Below are 12,870 nucleotides of genomic sequence, written 5' to 3' on the forward strand. Positions count from 1 at the left end.
TTTTTGTTTTAATAATTTTTTATCATTATATTAAAACAACATTAATTAATCTCCTTAAATGTATTTTTCCAATTGTTCAATTTTATTTTATTGGCAAAATTTCTGGAGGCTCCAATGACTCGTCTTAATGCAGCACAGTTTCAGGTGTGTCATTCAACGTCCCAACCGAAAGCCATCATGGTTTTTTGATCACTTTCATTCATTGAATTTTCCCTTACAAAACATTAGCCCCCATCAAACAAGTATCGAAGGGAATATACCTACTGGGGTACCCACATCACATGGGGTTCATTGACAATCAAAGCAATATGTGGACCTTCACTGTCGGTTGACTCCATCACAACCCTTCAATTATGCTGTCTAGCAAGTATCCAGTGCCTTCATAATACCACATGGGACATATTAGTGAAAAAAAACTCACGGATTTTCAAGTTTTAACATTGAATTAAAAATTTTATATTTTTTGAAAATATTTTATTAATAATAAGAGACCATAAGAATACTAAAAATATGAATGGTATCGCAATCATATTGGAAAATTTTATATGATGGATTATGGGGTTGACATATAAATATTAGGATTTGTTTGGTTGTTGTTTTTGAAAATTGTTCTTTTTTTAGAACAGTTTTTTGTTTTTTCAGAAAAAAAAAAATTGTGTTTAGGAACTGAATTCTAAAAAACAATTTTTATTCTAAAAAAAAATGTTTGGTTGAGTTAATAAAAAGTTTTTTTTACAATAAATAAAACAAAAAACATGTTTGAAAGTTATTTTTTTAATTAATAAAGTGTTTTATTCCATTAACTTGATATTATAAATATATAAATAATTTTTATATGTACAATTCATTTAAATTAAAAAAAAAAATTATTTCATTTTGAAGTTTTTACATCAATTATAATTTTTTTAAATAAATGATAACTGTGTAACAATGTGTAAGTATATTAATTTCAATAATTTAAAGAAGAAGAAAGAGTTTATGGGTGAAGGTGTAGTGGTTGGATGGATCTCACCTTCGTGGAAATACAAAAAGCAGTTAAGAAAATATAAAAAGAAGAAAGAGAAAATACAAAAAATAATCTATTATTTGAATAGTGAAAAAATAATGAAAACGTTTTTTTATTATTCTCAAAAAAATGGTTTTTAGAACACGAAAAACACAAAAAACAAAAACATACCCATTTCCTCAAACATTTTTTTTTGTATTTTTTATTTTTAAGAACAAAAAACAGATGTTGAAAACAAGAACCAAACAGACCCTTGGTTCCCATGCATCCGCAATTATGAGAGACAAGGTTTTTGATAAGTGTCTTAATCTATTTCCCTAATCAAAGAGAAGAAAATTGAAACTAAATGAATTAATGGGACGGTGTGGATTTATCGTTTTATAGAGAGTGACAGCAATTAAGAGGAGGGTGAGAAAGTGGCATGATTCACGTGCTGTGGTGTAGGTCCACATGTTTCTTTGATTGGGACTGTGATTCACGTGTTCGCTGAACTCTATTTAATAATTGGTATCATCATCTTCTTCGCTTTGGAAAGTTGGAAACATTTCAACGAAGCTATGGACCTGCTCTCCAAAGTTTGAACTGATTCTTTTTGGAGACAGCGGACAGGAAAATATCCAGCATTAATTGAAAGTGTTATCCTTTTTTTTTTTTTTTTTAATCCATTTATGAAAAAAATTTATCAATATTTGATATGGTAAGAAAGAGAGATATCGGTCTTATCAGACCATCTTTCCGTTTGGAATGCCAGATTCATTTTGTTTCAAGTCTTTATGACCATGAATGCTTCTAAAGAAACTTCTCGTCTTTTATCTTATCCTATTAAAACTTTAGAAAGACTATGGTAATTATCATAAAATAATCAATAAAACTATTTTTAAGATTAGTTTTTTATTCTCCAAAAAAAAAAAAAAACAAAAAAGGAGAAAGCATGTTGATCGATTTGACAACTGTTTTTGAGAACAATTTTCTTTTCTTCAAAACAAAAAATCACAAAAAAGAAAAAAAAAACTCTTTGGGCAAATAGAAAACAATATATTTTTCAAAAGAACATCTTTTAGTTATTTTTACTTGTTTTAAAAAATAATTATACAAACAAGTAAAATAATTAAAAATAAAACATTATATATAAATATTGTTTTTAAAACATATTTTAAATAATTTCAAACAATATTTTAGGTTTTCAAACAAATTTTTGTTTTTTTAAAACATTAGAAAATAAATTTTAAAAACTATTATAAAAAATTGTTTTTCAGAACTATCTTTTAAAAGAGCTATCAAACAACGCCTCAACAACTAGAAAACTATTTTTTGATTTATATTCTTAAAATTAGAAAACAAGGTTCTTTTAAAGAATATGTTTTGGTTGTTTTCACTTGTTTTGGTTGTTATAAGAGTTCGGGTGTGTTTACGTGATGATGTTTTGTCATAAGATTGCCAAAGGGGAAGATTATTAGGATATTAACTCTTGTTTTTATGTTTACAATTATGTTCTTTTTAATGTTTGGCCATAGAAGTTTTTTCCAATATTTACTTACTCTCCATTGAAGATCAAGGGTTCTTGGGAAGTCACAAATACATGTAAAAAGGTTTGCCTTGTGGCAAGTTAGGCCCCTATGAGTTATAAAGAGAAACGGTATCTTTTTAATTAAAGAAAATTGAGTTTTTATGAAGTTAGGAAGAAATAGGGGATGCTTGAGTGGGCAACAGTGCTCAAGTGTTGGGACCGCTCAAGCACTTAACTTCACTTAAGCGCTCGAAGTGCTCAAATGGTGGTTAAGTGTGCTCGAGTGCTTATGTATTTCCTTTCAAAAATAAAAGAATATTTTTTAGAATTTCACGTAAATTAGATTTGAAAACCTATTCAAACCAAACCTCTTAGGGTTAATTACTTATAAATACCTTATTATAACCCTTTTGGGTTGAAGTGTATTCACTAAAGCAATTAAAGGTTACTGCATTGCGAATGTGGATCAACTTGTAGGTATTAGAAGGTAAGTCTTCAGGGTAAAGTGCTAAAGTAAATCTGTATAATTTGATCTCAAATAATGGATTTGGATTAACAGTTTTAGACCTTATGATTTTTTTATCTCCACAGTTACTGTGGGGGTTTTTCATGTAAAAAATCCTTGTGTCTCATTGCGTATATTTATTATCTTGTTTGCATTGCCTACAATTGAAAAAATTGATATCCCCTAACATCTCGTAGGGAAAAATTTAGTTATAATATCCAAATAAATTTTTAGTGTTACCCAACTGGACTTCCAGGCTTTTTCAATAACTTTGGCAACCAACCGAGTCGTAGGTTATCTATATAATTTTGTGGGATAAGTCGAAGCCTAATTTCCATGAATATCATTATATATTTTTCTCATTAACAATTTAGATTTTGGAATCATGGATTAGACCTTGAACTTAGCTTGGGTCGTCGTTTTGAAATTTAAGGTGTGACATTCAACTTCTCAAGCATATCTATTTATGATGGCCTTATAAAAATAGTTGTAAATTGATCTTCTAATCTATAAAACTCAAATTCAACTTTATTATCTTTTACAAGTTCCCTAATATAATGATAATTGATATATGTGTGTTTGCTTCTACTAAAGAACATTCATATTCTTTGTCAAAAAAGCATACTTGTTATCACACAATTTGAGAGGATAAATGATTTGACATGCTATCAACGTGGCTACTATGCGTTTAACTTCCATAGTTGATAGTCGATAATTCTATAACTTGTTTCTTTAAAGACCATTATAATACTCTTTTTTCATATATACACATATATATACTATTCACATTCCTAAAATTAATTTAGTTGGTTTTCTCATAAATCGACTAATAATTCCCACTCACTCCACATATGGTATAATAGAAATTAAATAGTGAAAAGTTCCTATTTTTCCTTTCAAATATAATTCTCTTTTGTCGTCCTTCTTCGTCTCTAATCACTTAGCAAAAACAATGTTAATTGTTGGTAATGTTTCATCTTGAATCATTTTAGAATGTCTACGACATAGTTCTTCTAAAAAAAAAAACATCATTTGTTTGTTTAAATTGAATGCTAAGAAAATAGGGTATTAATCTCATATTTGTCATATCAAATTATAGTATCATTGCCTTACTAAAATCTTCAAATATACAATTTCTTATGAAATTAGTTCATCCACATAGAGGCATAAAACAATTATATTACCATTAGAAATTTGACTTGATGTTAAATGTTCACCTAATAGGAGTCTTTTGAAAACCATGCTATAGCAAATAAGTGTTAATCCAACAAAAAAATGTGGTGCTTTTTTTAGTCTATTCATTTTTTTTTTTGAGTTTATAAATTTTCTTCTCTTACTATTCCTTAATATATTTTGGTGGTTGTTCAACAAATTTATTTTTTTTCAATTACACCATTTGGGGTTGACTTAACATCTTTTTGGTGAATTTTCCCTTTTTCTAAAGTCTCGAGTGAAATTATCATGCAGATGGTGTCTAACTTGGCAATTTATACAAAAACTTTAAAATAATTAACATTAGATTTATATTTCATCTTATAAATCCATTTAAAAACAAGAAATTTCTTTCAATTGGAAGAGTGGTTAATCCTTATGTATTGTTGCTCCCTATTGATTGACTTTTATTCATTTATTGCTTGAATCCACCTCTCATGAAATTTCGTATGAATTATTCCTAAACAAAATTTAATTGAAGCCCATTGGTAATTTCATTATTTTTTTTTATAGCTTCATAGTCCTTTGAACGTATTAACATAATATAAGAATGTTTAGATGTCTTTGTGATTTGAACTCCTATTCTATCTTTAAAAATAAAATAAAAAGAGAAATTTTAGTAGGAGAAATTATGCTTGATATAAGCATATCTACTATAAAATCATTCTTATACTCAATTGTCTTTCATAAAGTCTTCATCAATTGAAACTCGTTTTTCCTATCTTTCTAAGTTCATGCCCAATTTTTCATTCTCTAATAATTTAACAACTACTTACAATCAACTTCCTTATTTTTGGATTATAGAATTTATAACCTTTGGGGACATCACTATAACTAACAAAAATATGCTTCTTACTTTTATTATCAATCTTCTTTATAGCCTCTTACGTATGTAGGGATATGCAATACACCCAAAAATCAACAAGAAAAAAACATTTGGCTTATGTTAACTCTAACTCACTCTTCTGTTCTTCAAAAAACTTCTTTCATGGGGCACTTGTATGATAAGGATACTACATAGGTAATAATTTTTGCCTAAAAAGCTTTTGGAAGTGACTTAACATTCAACATGCGTATTGTCATCTCCACAATTTTCTCTTTTTTTTTTCCTCGATTATACCATTTTTTTAAGGCATGTAGCTAAATGTCAACTAATGTCAAATATCCTAGATTTTTTAATAATTATAAATTTAATTAAAGGTGAATTCTCCTTCTTTATCAGATCTCAATGTCTTAATATTGCAACTACTTTTTTTCATAACAAGACTTTAAATTCTTTAAACTTGCCAAAAGCCTTCAAATTTTCCTTTAACAAATACATCCAACTTTTTCTTACAAAATCATACGTAAAAGTCAAAATGTATTTGTTACAATTAAGAGAATTTTACATTATTAGGGTTGCATATATTTTTCTATGCACCAAACTTAAAGGTTGCCTATCTCATATGGATTTCCAATTGGAAAAGAATCCTTATTTTGTTTCTAATCTAGCTCCAATGGTGCTTACTCTACTTATTCATTCTGCATTTTAGTTCGACATTCAAACTTATAGTATCCATACTTTACACATTTGAAATACTATATGTGAGACTTGTCTTTGGATTCTAAGGCATTTCCCTTTCCTTTCGAAGAATTTTTATAAGCATTTCCACCTCTATTGGTAGAGTTGTAATGTCCCCCTCTTCCTAGGCCCTAACCATGATCTTTACTATCTTGTTGGACACCGTAACCTCTTATATATATACTCTACTTTATAACGCCTATTTCAAATTTATAGAATTAAATTTTTTATTCATTCATTACTCATGTGAACAGAAAGAACTCATCAAAGCCTCAACTATGAGGGTGAACACACTATTTCCTTCTTCAATAATTACAAAACATATTTGACTAATTAATGTTTCTCTATTTTCTTAGACTAACCTTGAAAACATTATGCCCACTCTTGTTTTGAAGTTTTTTTAGGACTTTGAAAACGTTATTCCTATTAGTATTTTTAATGTTTTTAAAAAATAAGTCTAGCAATAGTGTTCCTAAGAAAAAGAACCCACAAAACGTTCATGAGAATAGCCTTTTGTGTCATAGCTTTGTTGGCAATAGCATTTTTGTGATAGGGCTTTTTATGTATAAAGGGTGTAACACCACAAATGTATGTCCTGCTGGAATGGTGAGTAATTGATGGTGGAAAAAGTTGAAGTGGCGGGTAGTGTTTATCGCATGTCCTACACTATAGCCCAAGGCCGTCAACAAACCTCAACTATATCATGAGATGCTTGAAGCCTACACATAAACTAAGGATGCATTTGGTAAATGGAAATATCAATGAAAATATTTGATTTTCATAATAATGAATTTTCGAATCTCAAATCTTCGAAGGAATGTGTGAGAATCTGCAGGGCTGCCTTCCACCTATCCCAGCTCACCACATTTCATTATGGTGATAAAGTAAGACGCATCAATGGCACTTCCTCTTTTGGTCGGATTATTATTCGTGCAGTGGAATCAAAGGGAGCCTGGTTCCTTTACCATCCTTGCATCCAATCCAACTATCACACGGTAAGATATCAATATTCTTAAAAAGGAAAAAATTATGGTAACATACCCCAAACTTTTGATCTGGATTGTAAATATATAATGAAATTTGAATCGCTGAATGGGTATTCAAATATATAAAACTATGTACAAAGAAATGAAATCATGATATAAAATAATAGAATTGAAATATAAAGCAATAAGAGCATATATAAGATACAACATAATCGTACACCAACTACAAAAACAGTAGGACCGAGATAGGACCAAGGCGCTTATGTAACACCCTCTAGTTGGTATTACCTTTTTGTAACATGGAAGAAGTACCTTGTCAGTAACATAGCCAAACCCTCTTAGAAAATTTTCTGTTGAAAAAGATAAACTGAGGCAGCCTGACATTGGGACACCTTCAGTTGCAACACACGCCATTTCGGACAAGAATCCCTGCACCAAATCAATTTTTCATATGCTGCGCTGCCATATCATCATATTCTTAGTTGGCCTTCCTATTTGGAACACCATAATGATTATCAAATCTTTTAAATGTGTCCAGTTCAAAGCTAGGCACAAGATTTTGCCAATATGTTCTAAGATTGTCTTTTATGTAGAGAGAGAGAGAGAGAGAGAGAGAGGAGCTTCATTATACATTTTCAAGTTTCTACCAATATATTTCTAAGATCATCCTTGGATGTACAACAAAACCAAAGAGAATATCCAAGGAAATCCAAGTTGAAACAGTTGGGTATACACACATGAGGCTTGTTCCTTTCATGGATATCAACTCAAATTCATCTTTGCAAATTATGTCACACCCCTTGTTCCATTTTGGAAAAGTAAGAACAAAAATAAAGGTGAAAAGGTAACCCAAAACAGTTCCTAAATCTCAGAAGGATTCTTCTATGGCTACATGGAGCATATCATATGGCTTGGGAATCTGGAAGCAATGAGTTGGCAACGCACTTACACACAATAATCAAGCAGCACTTAGACAGTTCTCCCATGTTCCGTAGGTCGTGCTGAAGCTCCCTCCACCACTCTGCTGTGCATACTCACAAATGACTGCACGTGCACAATCATCCCAAGTCCTTGCTATCTGCTCAAGCGATATTGGTTCCAGAATGTTCTCGAGGGAGGTGCTCAGCTTCAACTTTGCCTTTTCTGACAGATCTTCATACTGCCCACTGTCAAAGTGAATCAGAACAAAATTTTAGAGAGAGCTACACCAAAACAAATTGGGAGAGAAACATACTGCCAAGTTAAATTCTGGAATGATTCAGAAAATTTTCCTCATCCACTAGTAGTGAAAAAATTAAAAGACAATTTTATGAACTGTAGTTCAGAGATAAGTATTTTTATATTGTTTCTCAATTATTTGAAAGAATTCAAAATTACATAAACCATTCAGATGTATAAAAAATGTGATGGGTATTTGAGAATAATTAAACTGTTGATATTTACATGGTCAAACAAAACCAAATGAATGATCCAGATTAGGCACAAGGAGAGAATGAAATTGATGAAGCTTATGGGTACAAATAAATTAAGAAGGAAAATAAGCCACTAAGGAAACTCAAACCACTATAATTTTATTATCAAAAAAGCTAAAAATAAAAAAAAATAAAAAATAAAAAAAAATAAAAAGAAGATAAAGAAAGAAAAGAGAGAAAATCACTTTGGAGTACTTTTTGGACATCAATTTTCATCATCCCTTTGTTCTACTATAATTAAAATTAGATTTCATTTATCTTGTCTAAATCCTAGTTATCCTCAAATCTCCATAGTACTAAAATGAAGTTTACATAACAATATCAACCCTGTTAGCAGTTCATGGCAAACCCAGTTGAATCATCTTACATCTGATGTAAATAGGTTTAGGCTCAAAGCATACTAATACTCCTATATAGACAATTCACTTGTTGGCTTTTCATCTTTCTTGTGCTACTTACGACGCCAACATGCATGACCTTCTCAATACAAATATGGTATTCCTTGTAGATGATGATGATGACAATAAGGAGAAGAAAGGGAGGGAGGGAGGGAGGAAGAGCAGCAACTTCTAAATTGTGTGTGTAAGAAAACCCCCTCTGCAACCTTGTACTAATGAAAAAACCTGAGCAATACTTCATCTTAGCCATTGAATCAAACTAACTCCAACCATTAGTTAAAATTAAAACCTAACCAAAATGGCCAAGATATCCTTATTTAAGCACTTTTATAGTAACTAAACAGTACTGCTAGAGGGAATCATAACATACAGGCAGGCTACAAGAAGAAATTGCATATTGCTGTGCACTTGAGAAGTTCCCATGTTAATTGCCGGAAGAGCAGAAGCAAGTTGGCTGATCTGAACCAGGTTAAAGTAGAAGAGCCAGTTTGTGGGGACTGTCAATTAGATTCAAAATGCCTATCCAATTTGGTAGGGTTATATCATGCCCATTCTCAAATTCAATAGTAGGATTAGTTCAACTTGAGCAATTATTGTGTAGGATATCTCCCATGTAACTTCATGTTCTTCAAGAAATGCATCAAAAGCGTTCTATAGATCATATTAGAGACACCATCTTGCTGTATTAGAACCCTAATGCCTTGAGATCATTGTTTTCATACCAAATTGAGCCCATCATTCTTCAAAGAAAAGAGGCTGCAAAGATCTTTACAACCCCTCTGGTAAACCAACGAAAAAAATAAAGAAAAAACCTTATGAATAAGACATTCAATCAAACTATTTGGACCGTCAATTAAAATTAGAGGAATAAAAGTGGGATGGGAATCCCTCACTCAACCACCTGGAACAGTAGCATTAATAATATATTACAATACCACTGTAGTAAGTTGGAACCCCCCACTCTTTCTTTGTGTGTTTCTTTTTCTTCATTATTTGCCTTAGCTACTTCAAAGGAGGCTTGGATGGGGGACTTGTGGTCTCGCTCTAACAGTAGAGGTGTGTGGACTCCTGGATTCTCTAGGCATCTAAACGATTGAGAGATTGAGAATGTGGAGCACTTCTCGGCAAGACTACTTGTTAAGGGGCTAGTTGAGGGAGGAGGGGACAAGGTGTGCTGGTCGAATGCAAAGAGTGGAACTTTCTCTGTTAGGTCCCTTTACTCTAGCCTGGAGGAGGGGAGATCTAAGTCGTTCCTGTCTGGTATGTGTGGAATGCTTGGGTTCCACCTAATATGAGTTTCTTCACTTGAGAGGTGACTTGGGGAAAAGCTGACTCTTGATCAATTACAACGGAGAGGTTGGTCTTTCGCCAATAAATGTTTTCTTTGTTACACTCACAAAGAGTCAATTGACCACATCCTTCTACATTGTAACTAGGCAAGGGTATTGTGGCAGCTTTTGTTTTCTCTGTTTGGTATCCCATGGGTGATTCACTCCTCTATCAGAGACACTTTGTTAGGTTGGCATGGCTCTTTTGTGGGAAGGATTTTTAGATAATTTGGAAAGAGAAATAAAAGATCGTTTGGGAATGAGGAGCTCTCTGATCATAGACTGGAAGTCCTGTTTCTGTGTAGTTTGTATTCTTTGTCCAAGTTGTTTATAGGTGATAGATCGATATCCTTTTTTTATTTCATTGATTGGTTGGGTTCGGTTTGAGGGAGAGAGTATTTTTTCGTTTTACCCCTTTTTTTGGCACTTTTTTTGCGGCCATTGTATATATTGTGTGTACCTTGGTGTGCTTTTCAATTCAATTGCTTCTTACCTATCCCAAAAAATTAATAATAAAATATAAAAAAATATTAACCCACTCAAAGATGAAGAGCTCAAAAAATGCATACTAAATAATCTAAAGAAAACTTCATGTCGAGTAACAAAGAAAGTTGAGTTGCCCCGCTCAGAGAAGGAACAAAGAATTGGATCTAGGTTGTGTAACTTTGTAATGATGATGCATTTACCCTCTATTGTCAAACCTGTTTTCCACTTGACAAGATGCTCTCTCTAAAAAAAGAGTTTCAGGCTCCAATGTGCCTAGAATTTGTTGAACAAACAAGGCAGGAAGACTACACATGTAAGTGGTTGCGTTTGGAGGAAGGATTTCTCATCCTTCTTTGTATTTACTTATTTTATAGTATAAAAATGCTTCTGATTTAATATATATAATCCATCAGGACCTAGATAGTCATGGAGATCAAAGGTCAAGCATTGAGTGATAATATAACTTGGCAGGTCCAGCTTATAATCATTAAGTTTCACTTTTTGGAGGATCTAGCAATAACAATTCGAGTTAAAATTTGCTGCACAGTTCTAAAATAACCAAGTGGGTAAAGGAATGAATCCCTTGGATGCTATCCCTGAAGCCACCTCAAAAGTAAACAGCCCACCTATATGGTTCAACTGAATATATGTATTTTTTGCTTATGACAACACCTGATCACATCTCTGACCTTGCTCCTTTTCCCAATTCATGACACTCAACCTCTCATGTTTGTTACCATCAGAAGAGAGGTCCCCCAATATTTCAAAGGATAGGAAAGCTTAGTGCTACTTTGACCACATTACCCAATGTCCCTGCAATTAGTAAGTGTAAGTTTCCCTTTAACTTTTTGTAAAAGAACAAAACTTTATTAAACAAAAACACATCAAAGAACAAGAAAACAACACACCATATTTACACATACTATATTAATAATATTTTTTTCCTAAAACAAACTCAACTGATACTTTCCTGTGTTATATTCTCTTTATGCCCACAATTTCCTTGTTCAGATACTTTATCTACGAGCATTCTTATTCATTCATATATTCATTCTTTACGTACAAACCCTTTTCCTAAAGTGGGAACAGAAGGCACAGGCCAAGTTGGACGAGTATTTGCTTCAGGTAGTGGAAAATACAAAAAATGATAAAGGTTTGATGAATCCCTGTCCAGCATAGTATCTTCTGTAGTAGATGTTGAGATTTGAATACAGGAACATATTCATCGTATGCCCAGAATTAGGACAGACAGTGAGAAATTAAATGATCAAGAATTTGGAATATTGTGCATTGTAAAAGAAGATTCAAGAAAATTTGAGCCGAACAAATGCAACCCTTGTTTTCTAAAACATTATTTTTCTCTTCCTCTTTGAAACAGGAACGTGGAACAAGGAAGAGATGGGACTATATTTGCTTTTTGTTCCAAAGCTATTTACAATTTAGGGATTTGCAACTCAGGATGCTTGTGAACAATTTAGGAATTCACAGTTCAGTTGTGAATAATTTGAGAAGTAAACCAGATTACACCATGGGTAAAAGACTTTCCAACAAATCAAGGTCAGCTAGACAAACTAATATTTGATATAGGGATAAGAACAAGTCTATCAATTTTTTAGATAATGTTAGAAACATGTCAAAAGGTTAGGTATTTCTAAATATTTTCATAGTTCTAGAACAATTTGGGAAAAAAAAAGGCCAACATTAAAGGCGAAGGTTTGAAAATTTTTCATATGGACAAGGAAAACTTGAAAACTGTGTCTGGCCAAAAATTGGCAAAATTTGACAGAATGCAGATCAATTTAGATTAGGACACAGCCAACAATGTCACCTGAGAACTTTTGTGGAAAAAAGGGTTCACCATTGGTGTTTGAGCATTCAGAACAATGAGTGAGTTAGGTGCCTGACCCTCATGCACAGCTCAGCTTGCATGCACTTCCACTAAAGAACGGTAGGTCCCATGTTTGAGTACTGTGCTTATCCGGTACATGGTTCTTGGGGAGGGATCATGTTTCAATGGTTTCTCCCTTAGAGGGCTAGTGGGTTTCTTCATTATTGAGAGAGTGAGAGAGAAAGAGAGAGAGTGCAAGTTGCATTAGTTTGTGAGCTTCAAAAAGTTGGGTGTGGAAATGCATAGACACACTATCACAATGATGAAAATATGACTCCTATCCGAAGTGAACAAAGAATTGCTTCAGGTGGTGCATATGGTTTCTCCAGGAATAATCTGCATAAAGCATGAAACTAAAATACCACATTATCTTACCTTACATCCACAGGCAACCTATCCAGTAGCATAGGGGAACAACTGGGATAATTTGTGGGAACAAGCAAATGTAAGGGCAGAATTGGCATCTGCATAACAATACAAAGAAGGAAAAAGAAAAGTAAGACCAAAAATGAGTACAGGAG

The 12,870-nt window shown here is 32.4% G+C and overlaps 1 protein-coding gene across 3 annotated transcripts in view; it reads right to left on the minus strand.

Annotated features, from left to right (window-relative positions):
- Positions 1–7,345: 7,345 nt before the first annotated feature.
- LOC100266285 (mediator of RNA polymerase II transcription subunit 15a) overlaps positions 7,346–12,870 on the minus strand; it is a 51,820-nt gene continuing 46,295 nt past the window's right edge. For all 3 annotated transcript variants that reach the window (XM_010654630.3, XM_002274105.4, XM_019221141.2), the window contains 2 exons: positions 12,725–12,813; positions 7,346–7,943 (listed from right to left, as the gene is read on the minus strand). In XM_010654630.3, coding sequence (XP_010652932.1) covers positions 7,736–7,943; positions 12,725–12,813 — 297 coding nt within the window. In that variant the 3' untranslated portion in view covers positions 7,346–7,735. The remainder of the gene's footprint in view (positions 7,944–12,724; positions 12,814–12,870) is intronic.

Source organism: Vitis vinifera, chromosome 7 (assembly GCF_030704535.1).
Source record: "Vitis vinifera cultivar Pinot Noir 40024 chromosome 7, ASM3070453v1".
Lineage (NCBI taxonomy): Eukaryota > Viridiplantae > Streptophyta > Magnoliopsida > Vitales > Vitaceae > Vitis > Vitis vinifera.